At 34.9% G+C, this 18,547-nt stretch overlaps 1 protein-coding gene across 6 annotated transcripts in view; it reads right to left on the bottom strand.

Annotated features, from left to right (window-relative positions):
* POLQ (DNA polymerase theta) overlaps window positions 1–18,547 on the bottom strand; it is a 137,169-nt gene that overhangs the window by 78,557 nt on the left and 40,065 nt on the right. For all 6 annotated transcript variants that reach the window (XM_047735589.1, XM_047735595.1, XM_047735592.1 and 3 more), the window contains 3 exons: window positions 12,502–12,695; window positions 10,770–10,894; window positions 9,238–9,481 (listed from right to left, as the gene is read on the bottom strand). In XM_047735589.1, coding sequence (XP_047591545.1) covers window positions 9,238–9,481; window positions 10,770–10,894; window positions 12,502–12,695 — 563 coding nt within the window. The remainder of the gene's footprint in view (window positions 1–9,237; window positions 9,482–10,769; window positions 10,895–12,501; window positions 12,696–18,547) is intronic.

Here is an 18,547-nt window from a genome sequence, read left to right as displayed (position 1 = left end):
TTCTAAGTTTCATTTCAATCCAATTCCAATAAGATATCAACAAACACTTTAACTTTCATATGGGCAAATACACAGAATAGCCAGGAAAATGTTGAAAAACTATGTGAGAAAGTGCTTTATCTGAGATTAAAACATATATAAAGCCTTTATAGTTAAAAATATGGCACTTGCTCATGAATTGACAAAAAGAATAGTAAGTAGAATAGAAAGTCCAGAAGTAAACCTAATTATTTGTGGATATTTAGTATATAATAAAGATAGCATCTCAAATTACTAAAATGAAGTAAACATTTTTTTAATAAATGGGAACCATTGGATAAAAAATGAAATTAGAACCAGACTTCACACCATACACAAAATTAAATTCTAAATGCATCAAGAATCTAAACTAAAATCTATAAGTACTAGAAGAAAACATGAATGAATTTTTTTTTAAATCTCATACAAAGTTTTCTATGATAATTCAAGGGTAGAAAAGAAAGAAAGAAAGAAAAAAGATTGATTTAAAAAATCAATAAAAAATTAAAATTCTGCATGGCAAATACAATGCAATGAAAGTCAAAAGACAATTCATAAATTTTGTGAAAGTATTTGCAATATATATATAAAAGCACCTAAATACTCTAATCAATTTTGAAAAGATTCTTAAAAAGAAAGGGGAAATGACCAAACCCAGTAGAAACATAAGGAAAAGACATAACCAGACAATTCACAAAGATACCAAGAAAAAAAATTCTGAAACATATGAAAACATTTCTACCATCACTCACAAGTGAAGAAATGCACACTTAAACCATGCTGAGATACAATTTCTCATCTAACAGACTGATAAAATGAAAACCTCTAACAAAATGGATTCTGTTGGCAAGGCTATGGGGTAATAGATTAGTGAGAATGTAACCTGCAGGGCAATCTGGAATCTAATAAAGTGACATAAGCCCTTAACTTTTAAAATCCCATACAGGAATTTACTCTGAGGAAACGTTACCAAAAATACGAAAATACATATGCAGAGATAATTCATTATGAATTGTTGTTAATAGCAAACTGAGATAATCAAAAGGTTAACTGGGCTTTCTAGCTCTTAAGTACCAAGTACTAAAAGTAAAGGGTAGCCAGGTGCCAGACACCAGTTTCCATTTAGAAAATTAACATTAATACAATGCTATATCTAACTTACACATCTTATTCAAATTTCACCAACTGTTCCACTTATGTCCCTTTTCTAATCCAATCTAGAATAAGGTGGTCCATTTAGTTTTCATGTCTCTTTATTTCCTTTAATTAGAAATAGTTCCTCAGTCTTTGTTTTTCATGATCTTGATATTTTTGAAGTGTACTAGTCAATTATTTTGTTTTGTTTTAACATTTTATTTATTTATTTGAGAGACAGAGATTACAAGTAGGCAGAGAGGCAGGAAGTGTGTGGGGGGGGGCGGAGCAGGCTCCCTGCTGAGCAGAGACCCCCCCCTAATTTGAGGGTCGATTCCAGGACCCTGAAATCATGACCTGAGCCAAAGGCAGAGGCTTTAACCTACTGAGCCACCCAGGCACCCTAGTCAGTTATTTTGTACAATGCCTCCCAATTTAGGTTTGTCTAATATCTCCTTATAATTAAATTTATTTTAGACATTTTTGATAAGAATACTCCAGAAGTAATGCTGTGTTTTTCTCACTGTGTCACATGAAGAAGTATGTGATATTGGTTTGTCCTAATACTGATATAAGTAATTTTTTTTTTATATAAGTAATTTTGATCAATAAAGTTCTGGGTATTGAAAAGAGGTATAATCACAGCAATAGTAGACTTAGCATAATACAGAAGTACAAAGAGCAACTAAAACATAAAGAAACTACACTTAGAATTTTGCCAAATGGTGGAGGATCTGCTGGAACTCTTTCCAGGTCATAGGGGCTGCAAGTTTCACAGTTTATGCTCCCCCTCCACCTTGAGAGCAAGACAGAAGCAGGGTCTGGGTATACTAGCTGGCCTACTACCTCAATAAGCCCCAAACCCCTAGCCCACATCAGCCCCAGCCCTCCCACCAAGGCAGCACCAGTGTGGCACCTACCAGGAGGACATCCCTGTTCACTACTCACTACAGCTTCAGCTGATGCAGCAAGGTGGCACACCCAGGAGCAAAGTAGCCCAGACCCAGGCCCATACTACTTTAGCTCCAGACAGTTTGCTAATACTCTTCCAGCACAGAGTGCTCCAAGAATCCCTGACCCACACCCACCTTAGTGCCAGCAACCCTGTATGGGTACTCCTTGTGTGGAGCCCCCCAGAACACCCAGCTTGCACCCACTTCAGATTCAGCTGTCCTCCCAGTGAACCCTGTGGATAGAGAGCCCCTGAACAGTCCTGGCCCATGCTCATTTCAGCTTCAGCTATCCTGCCAGGATGTTCTCTGTATAAAGAGCCCAGGGACTGCCCTGGCCTGCACCAACTTCAGTTTTTGCTATCTTGCCTGACCCACCCTTTCCAGAGAGCCCTGAGTTCACCTGACCCAAGCCCGCTTCAGTTCCAGTCATGCTACCAGGGCAGCCTAAACAAAGAGTACCTGGGACTCCATGCCCATGGCAGCCACAGTGCCAGCCAGCCAGTCAAAGTTATTAGGCACACAAAGACTATACAGGAATGACCATACATCTTTCTTTCAAGTTCAGAAGTAGCTGTTCTATTCAATTCAGAGGAACAAACAGAAAATCAAGCAAAATGGGGAGATAGAGGAATATGCTCCAAACAAAAGAACAAGACAAAGTCTTAGAAAAAGAACTATATGAAACAAAGAGAAACAATGCACTTGATAAAGTTTATTTAAGTAATATCCTAAAGATGCTCACTGGACTGGAGAAAAGAGTGGAAGAACTCAGTGAAAATTTCAACAAAGAGATACAAAATATGAGAAAGAACTAATCAAAGAATATAGTGATATGAAAAATACACTAGAGGGAATCAACAATAGATTAGGAGATGAGAAGAAATGAGCAGCAATCTAGAAGATAAGGTAATAGAAAGCACTCAAGCTGAACAGCAAATAAAAAAGAAATTTTAATGAGGATAAGTTAAGCAATCTCTAGGATGACATCAAGTGAACAAACATTTGCATTATGGAGGTCCCAGAAGAGAAGAGAGAACGAAAAGGGGAGAAAACTTATTTGAAGAAATAATAGCTGAAAACTTCCTTAACCTGGGGAAAGAAAACAGGTTCAGGAAGGATACAGAGTTGCAAACAAGATGAACCTAAGGAGTTCCATACCATGACATATATAATTAAAATGGCATAGGTTAAAGATAAAGAGAAAATTCTAAAAAGAGCAAGGAGAAGCAAAAAGTTACATACACGGAAACCACTTAAGGCTATGAACAGATTTTTCAGCAGAAATGTTGCAGGCCAGAATAGAGTGGCATGCTACATTCAAAGAGCTGAAGGGGTGTGGGGGACCCAAAATCAAGAACACTCTGTGGCAAGCTTATCATTCACAACGGAAAGATAGAGTTTCCCCAAAACACAAAAGTTAAAGGAGTTCATCATCACTAAGCTAGTTTTACAAGAAATGTTAAAGGGACTTTTCCAAGTGAAAAAGAAAAGGCCATAATCAAAAGTAAGAAATTATGAATAAAAAGATATAAAATATGATAATATATACAAAAATGTGGGGAAAGGGGAATAAAAGAAATTTTCTTTTAGAATTTGTTCAAACTTAAGTGACCACTGACTTAATATAGACTGTCACATATTTAAAATGTATATGAACCACATTGTAAAGACAAGTCCCAAATGTGTAAGAGTTATACAACAAATAAAGACAATCAACATAACACAACAGAAAGTCATCAAAGGAAAGAGAACAAAAGAAGGAAACAAAGAACTACAAAAACAACAAGAAAATAATTAACAAAAGGGTAATAAATATATACCTATCAATAATTACTTGAAGTGTACAGGTGGGTCTAATGTCCCATCAAAAGAGACAGGGTGGTAGAACAGATTAAAAAAAATAAGATCCAGGACACCTGGGTGACTTGGTTAAGCATCTGCCTTCAGCTCAGTTCATGATTCCAGGGTCTTGGCACTGAGCCCCACATTAGGCTCTCTGCTTAGCAGGTAGCCTGCTTCTCCCTCTCCCTCTGTCTGCCACTCCCCCTGCTTGTGCTTGCTCACTCACTCACTCTCTCTATCTCCATCAAATAAATAAAGAAATAAAAATTAAAAAAAAAAATAAGACCTGGGGGCGCATAGGTGGCTCAGTCGGTTAAGTGTCTACCTTCAGCTCAGGTCATGATCCTGAGGTTCTGGGATCAAGCCCTATGTTGGGTTCCCTGCTCAGTAATGAGTATACTTGTCCCTCTCCCTCTGCCACCCCCCACTCCATGGCTCATGCTCTCCCTCTCAAATACATAAAACCTTAAAAAAAAAAAAAGAAAGAAAAAAACCAAGACCCATGGAGCACCTGGGTGGCTCAGTCAGTTAGGCATCTGACTCTTGATCTCAGCTTAGGTCTTGATTTCAGTGTTGTGAGTTCAAGTCCTGCACTGGACTTCACACTGGGTGTGAAGCCTACTTAAAACAAGCAAACAAACAACAACAACAACAAAATCCCAGTTGTAGGCTGCCTAAAAAAGACTCACTTCAGATCTATAAAAATACAGAGATCAAAAGTGAAAGCATGGAAAAAGACAGGCAATGCAAATAAAAACAGGAGGAAAATAAAAGCCAGGGTAGCAATACTTATACCAGACAAAATAGACTTCAAACAAAGACTATAAAAAGACACAAAGAAGGGCATTATATAATGATATAAAGGTTAATCCAACAAGAAGATACATTTGTAAATATCTATGACCCAAAAAAAAAAAAAATCTATGACCCAATATTAGAGCATCGAAATACATAAAGCAAATATTAACAGGCATATACAAGAGAAATTGACAGTTATACAATAATAGTACAGGTCTATAACACCCCATTTACATCAATGGATAGACCATGCAGACAGAAAAAGAAGGAAATAGTGACTTTGAATAACACATTAGACCAGATGTACTTAACAGATACATGTAGAGCATTCCATACAAAAACAACACACATTCAGTTCAAATGCATATGGAGCATTCTCCAGGATAGATCACACGTTAGACCATAAAACAAGTCCCAGTAAATTTAAGATTAAAATCATATCAGCATCTCTTCTAACCACAACAGTATAAAACTAGAAATCAATCACAAGAAAAAAAAACTGGAAAAAACAAAAACACATGGAGACTAAACAGCATACTACTCAACACCCAAAGGGCCACTGAAGAAATCATAGGAAATCAAAAGATACATGAAGACAAATGAAAATAAAAGGACAACAATCCAGAACCTCTGGAACAAAATGAAAACAATTCGAAGAGAGAAATTCATAGCGATACAGGCTGACCTCCAGAAACAAGAAATACCTCAAATAAACAATCTAAATGTACACCTGAAAGAACTAGAAAAAGGAGAACAAATAAGGTAAATGTTAGTAGAAGGAAGGAAATTAAGATCAGAGTGGAAATAAATGAAATAGAGACTTAAAAAACACTAGAAAAGATACAAAGGGCTGGTTCTTTGAAAAGACAAAACTGATAAACTTTTTGCCAGACTCATTAAGGAAAAAGAGGACACAAATAAGATCAGATATGAAAGAGGGAAATTAATAACCAACACGGAAGTACAAAGAATTATAAAAGAATATTACAAAAAATTATTTGTCAACAAATTGGACAAACTAGAAGAAATGGATAAATTCTTAGAAACGTACAATCTTTCCAAACTGAATCAGAAAGAAACACAGCAGCTGAATATATCAATTACTAGTAATGAAATTGAATTGGTAATAAAAAAAAACTCGAGCAAACAGAAGTCCCCGACCAAATGACTTCACAGATGAGTTCTACCAAACATTTAAACAAGAGTTAATACCTACTCTCCTCAAACTATTCCAAAAAATAGAAGTGAAAGGAAAACTTCCAAATACATTCTACAAAGCCAGCATTACCCTGATACCAAAACTAAAGACGTTACAAAAAAAAAAAGAAAGAAAGAAAGAAAGAAAGAAAGAAAGAAAGAAACTTAAAGGCCAATGTTCCTGATAAATATAGATGCAAAAATCCTCAACAAAATATTAACAAACACCATTCAACAATACATTAAAAGGATCATCAACCATGACTGAATAGGATTTACTCTGGGGAAGCAAGGTTAATTCAATATTCACAAATCGATCAACATGATATGCCAAATCAACAAAGGACAAATGTGATTATCTCAATAGACACAAAAGAACCATTTGATAAAATTCAGCACAAATTCATGATAAAAACTCTCAACAAAGTAAGTTTAAAGAGAACATACCTCAACATAATATAGGCCACATGTGAAAAATCCACAGCTAACATACTCAATGGTGAAAAACTAAGAGCTTTTCAGCTGAGATCAGGAAAAAGACAGGAGTGTGTGCTCTCCCTACTTTTATTCAATGCAGTGCTAGAAAGCCTAGTCAGAGCAATGAGACCAAAAAAGGAATACAAGACATCTAAACTGTCAAGGAAGAAGTAAAACTATCACCATTTGTAGGTGATATGCTACTATACATAGAAAACCCTAAAGATCCACCAAAAAGTTATTAGAATAAATTCAGTAAAGATGAATACAAAATTAAGACCAAAAATTGCTGCATTTTTATACTAATAACAATGTAGTAGAAACAGAAATTAAGAAAACAATACCATTTACAATTGTACCAAAAAACTTGTACTCAAAAACTATAAAACACAGATCAAAGAAATTGAAGACAGCAAAAACAAATGGAAAGATATTACCATGCTCATGGATTGGAAAAATTAATATTGATTAAAATGTCCATACTACCCAAACACTCTATAGATTCAATGCAATCCCTATCAAAATATCAATAGCAGGGGCGCCTGGGTGGCTCAGTGGGTTAAGCAGCTGCCTTCGGCTCAGGTCATGATCTCAGGGTCCTGGGATCGAGTCCCGCATCGGGCTCTCTGCTCAGCGGGGAGCCTGCTTCTCCTGTCTCTCTGCCTGCCTCTCTGCCTGCTTGTGATCTCTCTCTGTCAAATAAATAAATAAATAAATCTTTAAAAAAAAAATATCAATAGCATTTTTCACAAAACTAGAATAATACTACTAAAATTTGAATGAAACCACAAAACACCCTAAATACCCAAAGCAATCTTGAGAAAGAAGAACAAAGCTGGAGGTATCACAATCCTAGATTTCAAGATAAACTACAAAGCTGTAGTAATGAAAATAGTATGGTACTGACACAAAAACAGACATACAGATCAATGAGACAGAATACAGAGCCCAAAATAAACCCAGCTTATATAGTCAATTAATCTATGACAAAGGAGGTAAGAATATGCAATGGGAAATGACAGTCTCATCAATAAATGATGCAGGGGAAATTAGACATCTCTGTGCAAAAGAATGAATCACTTCTTACATCATACAAAAATAAATTCAAAATGGATTAAAGACGTAAGTGAGAGACCCAAAACCATAAAACTTCTAGAAGAAAATGTAGGTAGTAATTTCTTTAACATTGGCCTTAGCAACATTTTTTTACATATGTCTCCTCTCATAAGAGAAACAAAAACAAAAATAAACTTTTGGGACTATACCAAAATAAAAAGCTTTTACACAGTGAGTGAAAGACTCAACAAAATGGAAAGGTAACTTATTGAATGGGTGAAGATATCCACAAATGATATATCCAATAACGGGTTAACAGTATAATGAATTTATATGACTCAACACCAAAAAAACAAATAATCTTTTTAAAAATGGACAGAGAGGGGACGCCTGGGTGGCTCAGTGTGTTAAAGCCTCTACCTTCGGCTCAGGTCATGATCCCAGAGTCCTGGGATCGAGCCCCACATGGGGCTCCCTGCTCAGCAAGGAGCCTGCTTCCCCACCTGTCTCTCTGCCTGCCTCTCTGTCTACTTGTGATCTCTCTCTGTCAAAATAAATAAATTAAAAATCTTTAAAAAAATAAATAAATAAAAAATAAAAATGGATAGAGGACCTAAATAGACATTCTTTCCAAAGAAGACATAAAGATGGCAAACAGACACATGAAAAGTTACTTGACATCACTAATCATTGAGGAACTCAAACCAAAACCACAATGAGATATCACCTTACACATTTCAGAACACCTAGAATCAAAAAGACAAGAAAAAAACAAATGTTGGTTAAGATGTGGAGAAAAAGGAACCCCTGTGCCCTGTTGGTGGGAATGTAAATTGGACCAGCCACTGTGGAAAACAGCATGTGTTTTTTTTAAATACCATACAATCCAGTAATCCCGCTATTGGATATTGACCTAAAGAAAACAAAAACACTAATTTGAAAAAATGTATGCACCTCAATGTTTATTGCAGCATTATTTACAACAGCCAAGATATAGGAAAAACCCAAGTGTCCATATATAATATATATATGTATATAGATGTATGATGGATAACAAACATATAAAGATCAATCAATCAATCTATGATATTTATCAATGATTCCTATCTATGATGAAATATTACTCCACCATAAAAAATATGAGATCTTGCCATTTTGGACAACATGGATAAACCTAGAGGGTATTATGCCAAGTGAAGTAAGTCAGACTGAGAAAGACAAATACCATAGGATTTCGCTTAGATGTGGAATCTAAAAAACAAAACAAACTAAAAGCAAAAATAGGCCCATAAATACATAGAACACACTGATGGTTGCCAGAGGGGAGGGGTAGGGCAATAGATAAAATGAGTGAAGGGGAGTGAGAGAGGCTTTCAGTTACTGAATGATTAAGTCACAGGGACAAAATGTACAGTATGGAGAATATAGTCAATGGTATTCAATAGCATTTTATGGTGAAAGATAGTAAGTAGCTACACTTGTGCTGAGTGGAGCAGTGGAGCATAACATACGGACTTTTCAAATCACTATACTGTACAGCTGTAACTAATAAAATATTGTGGGTCACCTATACTTTAATTTTAAAAATATACATACACACACAAAATGACAGTAATTCGAAGGGAGAAAAAGCAGTCTCATTTTCTTCCACTGACACCATGTACGTCATAATACTATCTAACAAAAAATATTTTAGCACATTTTCTATCTATTAGTTACAAAATGATCTTCCATTTAATAACTACTCGGGGGAATTTCTTACCTCTTAAAGGGAACAGCATTTTTCAGAACAGTCTCCACCTCTGCAATATTTGCTCTGGCAAGATCTGCCACAGTAAGAAAACCAGAAGCATAGAGGAACCTGGCTCTCTGTGCATTAAGTAAGGACACCCGGACCAGGTCACATAGCTCCCTCTGGATGCCAAATGTCAGACGCTTCTGAAATTGAGAAAGTAGTAGTTCCATGTTGTGCCAGCCCAGGCGGTTGGAAAATACTGTAATCATCCCTAGAATAATCATAGAATATTTATTGAATTAAAATTCTTTATAGATAATTCTTTATTTCTTTAGATTTACTTTTGTTTTGTTGTGTTGTTTGTTCACCTGCAGAATTGTAAAGTTTAAGAGTCAAAAAGTGTAAGTAACAGGATAGTAGACACATGTTAAAAACCTAGCTAACTGGTCAACAGATGGGCTAAACACATTAAATGTCATCTCATTTATTCTTAATCATGAACTTTATATTTGAAACAACTGAGGTAGAGCATGTTAACACAAAACAAACAAAAAGCCCCCGCTTCTCATTCCTCTCATTCTTTCTTCCTTACTTTCTTTTAAGGAAGAGAGAACTCTTAAAAACAGGTGGCGGACTCTTTTCAACTACAGAAAAATAGAGCTGATTTAAATATTCAAGTGCTGAGAGAAGTACAAAAAGTGAAGCTCCCACTGATATTTTCATCAAGGAAAGGCTGTCCAGCTCAATAGCTATTCCCCATGAAATACAGAAGCCAGAAGAGCCAATGCCAAGTCATTAAGAAAATCACTTCCCTATGAAAACATTAGCCCCACAGGCAATTTGAGATCTTTCATGCCAATGAGTTGAAGAATCTCTCCCTTTTTATGACCTTCTCCTCCCACCTTTCCCTCAGTATGCTCACATATGCACACACCTTCACAATGAAACCTTTTACACATATACACCACATACTTTTCCAGCAGCCCACGGTTTCCTTCCTAAGGGCCTATAAGGATTTCTTGGTAAAATCAGACCCAGAACTTCCGTGTTTGCCTTGCTTAGAGATAGGAGTTTAGATTTATTAAGGAGAGACCAGTCCTTTCCTAGAGAAGAGATATTTAGAACAGTCCAAGAGAAATCCAAAAATCCCTCTCCATTTGCCATCCTCCTAGTCAATAACAAATATTAACCAGTAACTTGATGACAAAAGGGAAACTGTTGACAACTTTGTATCTATTTCTTCTTGTAACAGGGAAAACGAAAAAACAAAACAAAACAAAACAAAACAAAAAAACAGAAAGGAGGATGGTCAGCAGTTGCTAAGCAACAGAAGGGGACAAAGGTCCAACTACTCCACTAGCTGTCAATCCTCTGGAGCAGGATAACTAAACCAAGGGATGCCATAGTTTTAGGTGTTATGATGACAACTACAGCTTCCCATGATCCCCTCACTTTTAGAGAAGCCTAAAATAAAATGGAATTTGAAAAAAAAAAGTAATCTTAACTTGACCTCAAACCACAGAGTCTCAAATAGATGTGGAAACCCTTGTTTAACTGACCTGCATAAACAGCAGCTGACTGTTGTAAAGATTGAATCTGTCCACGACTGCATCCGTATTTCTGGTTAATTTCCTTTAAGGGAACTTCACTGATTAAATCTAATAGCACAAGACTGGTAAAAAACCTGGAAAGTAAATCACCATAAGTATGGTAAGAGAGGTCTACAATGAAGATACAACATATGCTAAGAAACAAGAAAGAAGCAAAAAGGCAAGAGAGGATTTATACACTCTGAGAAGTTTCCTAATAGGATATAGGATTAGTGGACAAAGACTGAGCTCAATGTTTATTGAATAAATTCTGACAAACATTAGTACTATAGCATAGCAAGGAACTAATATTTATATAATAAAAAGATCTCCTCCATATTTTAATACTGCTAACTGATTTCAAGAAGTAAGACTTGGTTCAAGAATTAGAATGGCACAAAAAATTTAAAAGAATATTTGATACACAGTTATATGACCACCTATTCATATATCAAAAAAATTACAGAATTTGAAAATAAAAACCAGTATTGACTTGAATGGCAATAGTACCACAAATAATCCAAGTATATAAATCCTTACAAAATTTACGCTTATGTAGTAAATAATTTACTAGAGACTACCATTAAGAAAAATAATTTTTTCCTCCTCTCTCTTTCTCTGCTTGCCTCTCTGCCTTGTGATCTCTGTCAAATAAATAAATAAAATTAAAAAAAAAAAAAAAAAAAGGGGCGCCTGGGTGGCTCAGTGGGTTAAGCCTCTGCCTTCAGCTCAGGTCATGATCTCAGGGTCCTGGGATCAAGTCCCGCATCGGGCTCTCTTCTCGGCAGGGAGCCTGCTTCCTCCTCTCTCTTTCTCAGCTTGCCTCTCTGCCTTGTGATCTCTCTCTGTCAAATAAATAAATAAAATTTAAAAATAATAATAATAATAATTTTATTATATTTCAAAGAAGGTAAATGATTCAATTTCCCCATCTGAATCTTTTAATTCATTCTTTCATGGTATCAATCAATCATTTATGATACAAAGCATATCCTCAAATGAAGCTTCTCTAAGTTGTCAGTTCTAATTCACATCTTTAAGTAAATAAAATAAATGTTCTACTTTATTTTTTTAAGATTTTGTTTTTATTTATTTTGACAGAGTGAGAGAGAGAAAGAGAGCACAAGCAGGGGAAGCAGAAGGCAGAGAGAGAGGGAGAAGCAGGCTCCCCACTGAGCAGAGTCAGATGTGGGGCATGATCCCAGAATTCTGGGACCATGACCTAAGCTGAAGACAGACACCTAAGTGACTGAGACACCCAGGTGTCCCCTAAATGTTTTACTTTAAAAGGTCTTCATCTATAATGGCTTCTAAACAAGTGTTAAAGGGGAATCTGAAATATTGATAAATTCAGTGAACACAAGAAAATGACAATTTATTCAGCCAAAACTTTGATCTTATTTCTTTTTTTAAAAAGATTTTATTTATTTGAGAGTGCATGAGAGAGAGCACAAACCGGGGGAAAGGAAGAGGAAGAAGGGGAATCAGACTCCCCACTGAGCAGAAAGCCTGATACGGGGCTCCATCCCAGGACGCTGGGATCATGACCTGAGCCAAAGGCAGAAACTTACTGACTGAGCCACCCAGGCACCCCTAAAACTTTTATTTTAATAATAATGAAAGTGACTATAATAAACTCAACAACTACTATATATCTAAAACTATATTAAATACTGGACAGTCAAGGCTTCTTGGTATTTACCTTTTATGGATGGCCATCTGGCGATGCTGTCTCTCAGTTCTGGCTACAACTTTTCCTTTCACACAGCGAGCCAAGAACCCTTCTTCAATTCCCACCAGCTCTGCCACCCGTTTCATAGAAGTTGGCAATTTCTCCCATAAACAGAAAAATCGATACCAATCAATAGTAGTCCAATCCTCAAACATAGGCGTAACCTAAAGGGAAGAAGCATGATTCATTAGCTAAATTATTGCATTACAAAAGAAATAAAACTATAAATATAAACTTTATATTAAAAACAAAGGCCTCAGCATTTGGAGACATTTTTAAATGTGACAACATCTGCTTATATGAAAATTTCATTTATTCACAAACAACTCATAACCAAAAGAAAATAGACTACTGGGGCACCTGGGTGGCTCAGTGGGTTAAAACCTCTGCCTTGAGCCCCGCATTGGGCTCTCTGCTCAGCAGGGAGCCTGCTTCCTCCTCCTCTCTCTCTCTCTCTCTGCCTACTTGATCTCTGTCAAATAAATAAATAATATCTTTAAAAAAAAAAAGAAAATAGACTACTGAGCATACAAACTGGATCCTACAGACTAAAAGAACTTTAATCAGACTTATTAATCTCAATATTCTGAAGCTAAGTACAATCTTAAGTATTTTCTCATTTCCAAGAAAGAATCAAGAGAAGAGAAAAAGGAGAGAAGGAAAGTAGGAATCAATATTCATAACCGCTGTATTATTTAAAATATCCAGGGTTCAAAAACAACAATAAAAAATATGAGACATGCAAAGAAATGGGAAAGTGCATCACAAGGGAAAAAGCTTCCAAAAGAAACACCTTTGAGAGGTTCCAGATGTTGGGAATGTCAGACTTCAAAGTAGACAAATATGGTCAAAGAACAAAAGAAAAACATGTTAAATGAAGTAAAGGAAGGTATGACGACAATGTCTCATCAAATAGAGGATAAAAATAAAAGGAAAGAAATGATTAAAAAAAAAAATGGAAATCCTGAAGGTGAAGAGTATGATAACTGAAGAAATCACTATAGAGCTCAACATTAGATGCAGGTGGGCAGAAGAATGAGCAAATATGAAGATATATCAATAGAGACCATGCAAAAAAACTGTAATTCATCTGCTGTTCCTTAATGAATTCATTTTTTACTTAAATAAATGTTCTCTTTGCTCTTTTTAGAGTTAACAGAGCAAAACTGTATTGGAGCAAGGAAATGACAAGAGATAGTAACTAAAATCCAAGGAGCCAAATAAAGAAAAACACAAATCTTAAGAATTTTAATGTAACAAACTCTATAAATATACATTTTTCTTTCTTCTCACCTTCTTTAAACACATAAAATTACATAAATAATAACAATGTACTATTAGGTATGTGACACCTACAGGTGTGCATGTATAACAGTAATAGCACACAAAAAGAATAGCGCTATACAAGAATTATGCTTCTATATCTCACTGGAATTAAGTTAGTATAAATTTTAAGTTGTATTGTAACCCCTTGAGTAACAACTGGGAATAGCCAAAAAATAGAGAAAAATTACTTAAATACATTAAAATGTTATATTAAGAAATATTCCCTTAATTCAAAAGAAATCAGTAAAAAAAAAAAGTACAGGAGAACAAAAAGGACATAAGAGATATAGAAAATAAAAAGACAAAACACAGATGTTACTCTGTGTTACTAATAACTTTAAATGTGAAAGGGTTAAATAACCAAAGGTAGATTAACAGTCTACATAAAAAAACAGAATCCAACTATGTTTTCTGTAAGAGACACAATATAGATACAAAAAAATAAATAGGTCAAAAGGAGAAGGAAGGGAAAAGGGAAAGTATCATGCAAACCACAACCATAATAAACACGGAGTGGCCATACTAATATCACATAAAATAGAGTATTAAAAATGTTAATAGAAATATGAGGAACATTCTATAATGATAAAAGGATCAACCCATCAAGTATATATAATCAGCTATAAATATATACAGAGTGCCAAAATACATGAACAAAACTTGAAAGAAATGAAGAGAAAAACAGACAATTCAAAAATAATAGTTGAAGATTTAAATACCCTAACTTTCAAAAACAGATAGGACAACCAAGCAGAACAACTTAGTCTTCTAAGACAACATTCTAAATCAACTAGACGTAACAGACATCTATAGAACACCATCCAAGAAGAGTGCACATTCTTCTTGAACACACAGAACATTCTCCAGGCATATTGCCATATTCAGGCAATAAAACAAGCTTCAATATATAAAAGTATAAGGGTACCTGGCTGGCTCATCAGTGAAATGTGTGACTCTTGATCTCAAGGTTGTAGGTTCAAGCCGATTTGCTGTAGAGATTACTTAATATATATTTGTGTACACTTATATATGTGTAAGGGGGTGTGTCTGTGTCTCTATTAAAATTAGACAACAGGGGTGCCTGGGTGGCTCAGTCATTAAGTACCTGCCTTCAGCTCAGGTCATGACCTCAGGGTCCTGGGGACTGAGCCCAGCATCAGGCTCCCTGCTCTGCGGGAAGCCTGCTTCTCCCTCTCCCACTCCCTCTGCCTGTGTCCCCTCTTTCACTGTATCTCTCTCTGTCAAAGAATTAAATAAAATCTTTTAAAAAAATCAGTCTTTAAAAATTTTTAAAAATAAAATAAAATAAAGTTACACAACATGTGTTTCCTGACAACAAAATGAAATTAGAAATAAATGACAAAAAAATTTGGAAATTTATAATGTGGGAATTAAACAAGAAACTATTAAATAACAATGAGTTAGGGAAAAATCATAACAGAAATTGCAAAATACCTTGAAATGAGTGAATATAGCAAATGAAAACATTATATACAAAATTTGTTACAGGATACAGTGAAATTAGTATTTTGAGGAAAATGTATAGCTATAAATGTCTATATTAAAAAAATAAGGTCTCGGGGCACCTGGGTGGCTCAGTGGGTTAAGATCTCTGCCTTCGGCTTAGGTCATGATCCCAGGGTCCTGGGATCGAGCCCCACAAAGGGCTCTCTGCTCGGCAGGGAGCCTGCTTCCTCCTCTCTCTGCCTGCGTCTCTGCCTACTTGTGATCTCTGTCTGTCAAATAAATAAATAAAATCTTAAAAAAAAAAATAAGGTTTCAAATCAATACCTAATCTTCCACATTAAGACACCTGCAAGTAGAAGGACAAAGTAAAACCAAAGGAAGAAGGAACACAATAATAAAGAGCAGAAACCAATGAAGCAGAAAGTTTAAAAAAAAAAAAAAAGAAAAATCAACTAAAAAAAATTTGTTCTTGTAAAAGGCAAACTGAAGCTCGTAAAATTTTGCAAGAGTTTATTTGAGCATACATTAATTTGAATTGGACAGTGCCAAAACAAGGGTCATTGGTTAGAAGCCTTCCACTAACAGGAGAGAAGAGCAAAGTTTTTATAGATAAAATACTGAAGTGAAGCAAAGCAAAGCAAATATTTGATTGGTTAGAACTTAAGCACTTTCCTTATTTGGGGAAACCTCATTAGCCGTTTGTGATTAGTTTTTCTCAAGTTTAAATTTCTTGGATTAGAGTGTACTGCCTCTGACTAAAGTTTTGGTTTGCTTATGTAAACTACCAGAGCATCACCTCAGTCTAATGGCCTCCTTGTTTAAACACTTTCAACAGTGCTTTAAAAAGAGCAACAAAATTGAAAAGCCTTTAGCTAGACTGGTCCAAAAATGGAGAGAGAAGACTTAAATTACTAAATTCAGAAATGAAAGAAGGGACACCACTAGTGAATGCACAGAGGGAAAAAAAGGGGGGTTGGGGGGGAGTTATAAGGAAATAATGTGAACTGAATACCAATAGATGAGATGAACAAATTCCTGGAAACATACAAACTACCAAAAGTGATTCAGGAAAAAACAAGATATGAATAGATCTATTACAAGTAAAGAGGATGAATTAGTAATAAATTTACTCCAAAGAAAAGTGCAGGCCCAAATAGCTTGACTGGTGAAATCTATCAAATGTTTAAATTAGAAATAACAGCAATCTTTCACAAATCCTTCCTCAAAACCACACAAAGTCATCATGAGAAAAGAGAACTACAGACAGTATATCTAATAAATATAGGTAAAACAATCCTCAGTAAAACATTAGCAAACCAAATCTAGGAACAAATAAAGAGTATTATATAAATAACCAAATGGGATTAGCCCAGAAAATCCAAGATTAATATATGAAAATCAATTAATGTAATACACTATATCAATAAAATGGACAAAACCACGAGATGCGTTCAACAGATGCAGCAAAAACACTTGACAAAATCTAACAACCTCTCATGATAAAATCACTCAACAAACTGGTAATAGAAAGGAACTTCCTCAACCTGATAAAAACCATCTGCAAAAAACCCACAAATAACACTAAGACTAATGGTGAAAAACTGAGTACTTTTGCCCCAAGATAAGGAACAAGACAACGATGTCTGCTGTTGCTACTCCTATTCCGTATTTTACTGGAGATTCTAACCAAGTCAATTAGGAGAAAGAAAAATAAATAAAAGACATCCAGACTGGAAAGGAAGAAGCAAAACTATATTTACAGATAGCATGATCTTGTATATAGAAAATCCTAAGGAATGCACAAAAATACTATTAAAATTAATGAGCAAGTTTAATAGGTTACAGGATACAAGATCAATATAGAAAAAATATGGTTTTCTGTATAATTTAATAAACAATTTGTAAATGTGATCAAGAAATAAATTCCATTTATGATAGCATGTAAAAAAATAAAATGCTTAGCAATAAGCTTAACAAAAAAATACAAAACTTGTACTCTGAAAACTAAAAATTTTTGAAAGATATTAAAGTCCTAAATAAATCAAAGAGAAAGTCTATCTGCAAGGACTGGAAGACTTAATTTTGTTAAGATGGTAATATTTCCCAATTTGACCTAACAATTCTGCACAATCCCTATCAAAATTAAGCTGGTTTCCTTGTAGAAATAGGCAAGATGATCCTAAAATTTATAAGGAAATGCTAGTGACCCAGAATAGATAAAATTTTTTTCCAAGAATACAAAATTAAAGGGCTCACTATTCCTGATTTCAAAACTTACTACCAAGCTACAGTTATCAAAATAGCACAGTATCAACATAAGGATAAATACAGACCAATGAAATAGAATTGAAAGTCCAGAAGTAAACACTCACATTCACAGTCAACTGATTTTTTACAAGGATGACAAGAGAATTAGTGGACTTCCAGCAAATGGAGCAGGGATACCTAGATATGTATATGCAAAGGAATGAAGTTAGATTCTCATCATACATCAGTCACAACGGTCCAAGTGGATCATATGTGTCAATGTAAGATAAAACTGTAAAACTCAGAAGAAAAGAGGAATGCATCCTTGTGACACTGAGTTACATAGTATATTTCCAGATATAACACCAAAAGAAAAAAAAGTTGAGGAACTGACCAAACTCACAACTTCTGTGCTTCAAAAATCATTATCAAGAACATGAAAAGACAACCCACAGAAGGGAAGAAAATATTTCCAAATCTTATATCTGAAAAAAGACTTGTATCCATGATATATAAAAAATACTTATCTCAATAATAAAAAAGATTTTAAAATGGTAGAGGATCTGAATATTTTTCTAAGATATTCATATGATCAATAAACACATGAAAAGATGCTCAACATCATTACCCATTAAGGAAATGCAAGTCCAAACTATAATGAAAGAGCAGCACATACTTATCAGGATATATTCGAATAGAGAAATAAAAACAAGCATTGGAGAAGATGTGAAGAATAGGGACCCAGGTACACTGCTGGTGGAAATGTAGTATTATCCAGATGCTTTTGAGGAGTTTGGAAACTCTCAAAATGTTAAAAATAAAGTTACCATATAATCCAGCAATTCTATGCCTAGGGATATACCCAACAGAATGTGAAACATATATCCATGTAAAAACTTGTACATGAATGTTCACAGCAGCATTACTCATAACAGCCAAAAATAAAAAATATACAAAATGTCCATTAATTGATGAA

The sequence above is a fragment of the Lutra lutra genome, chromosome 1 (assembly GCF_902655055.1).
Source record: "Lutra lutra chromosome 1, mLutLut1.2, whole genome shotgun sequence".
Lineage (NCBI taxonomy): Eukaryota > Metazoa > Chordata > Mammalia > Carnivora > Mustelidae > Lutra > Lutra lutra.
Note: the sequence above shows the minus strand (reverse complement) of the source record. Positions and strands in the feature narration are given on the sequence as shown.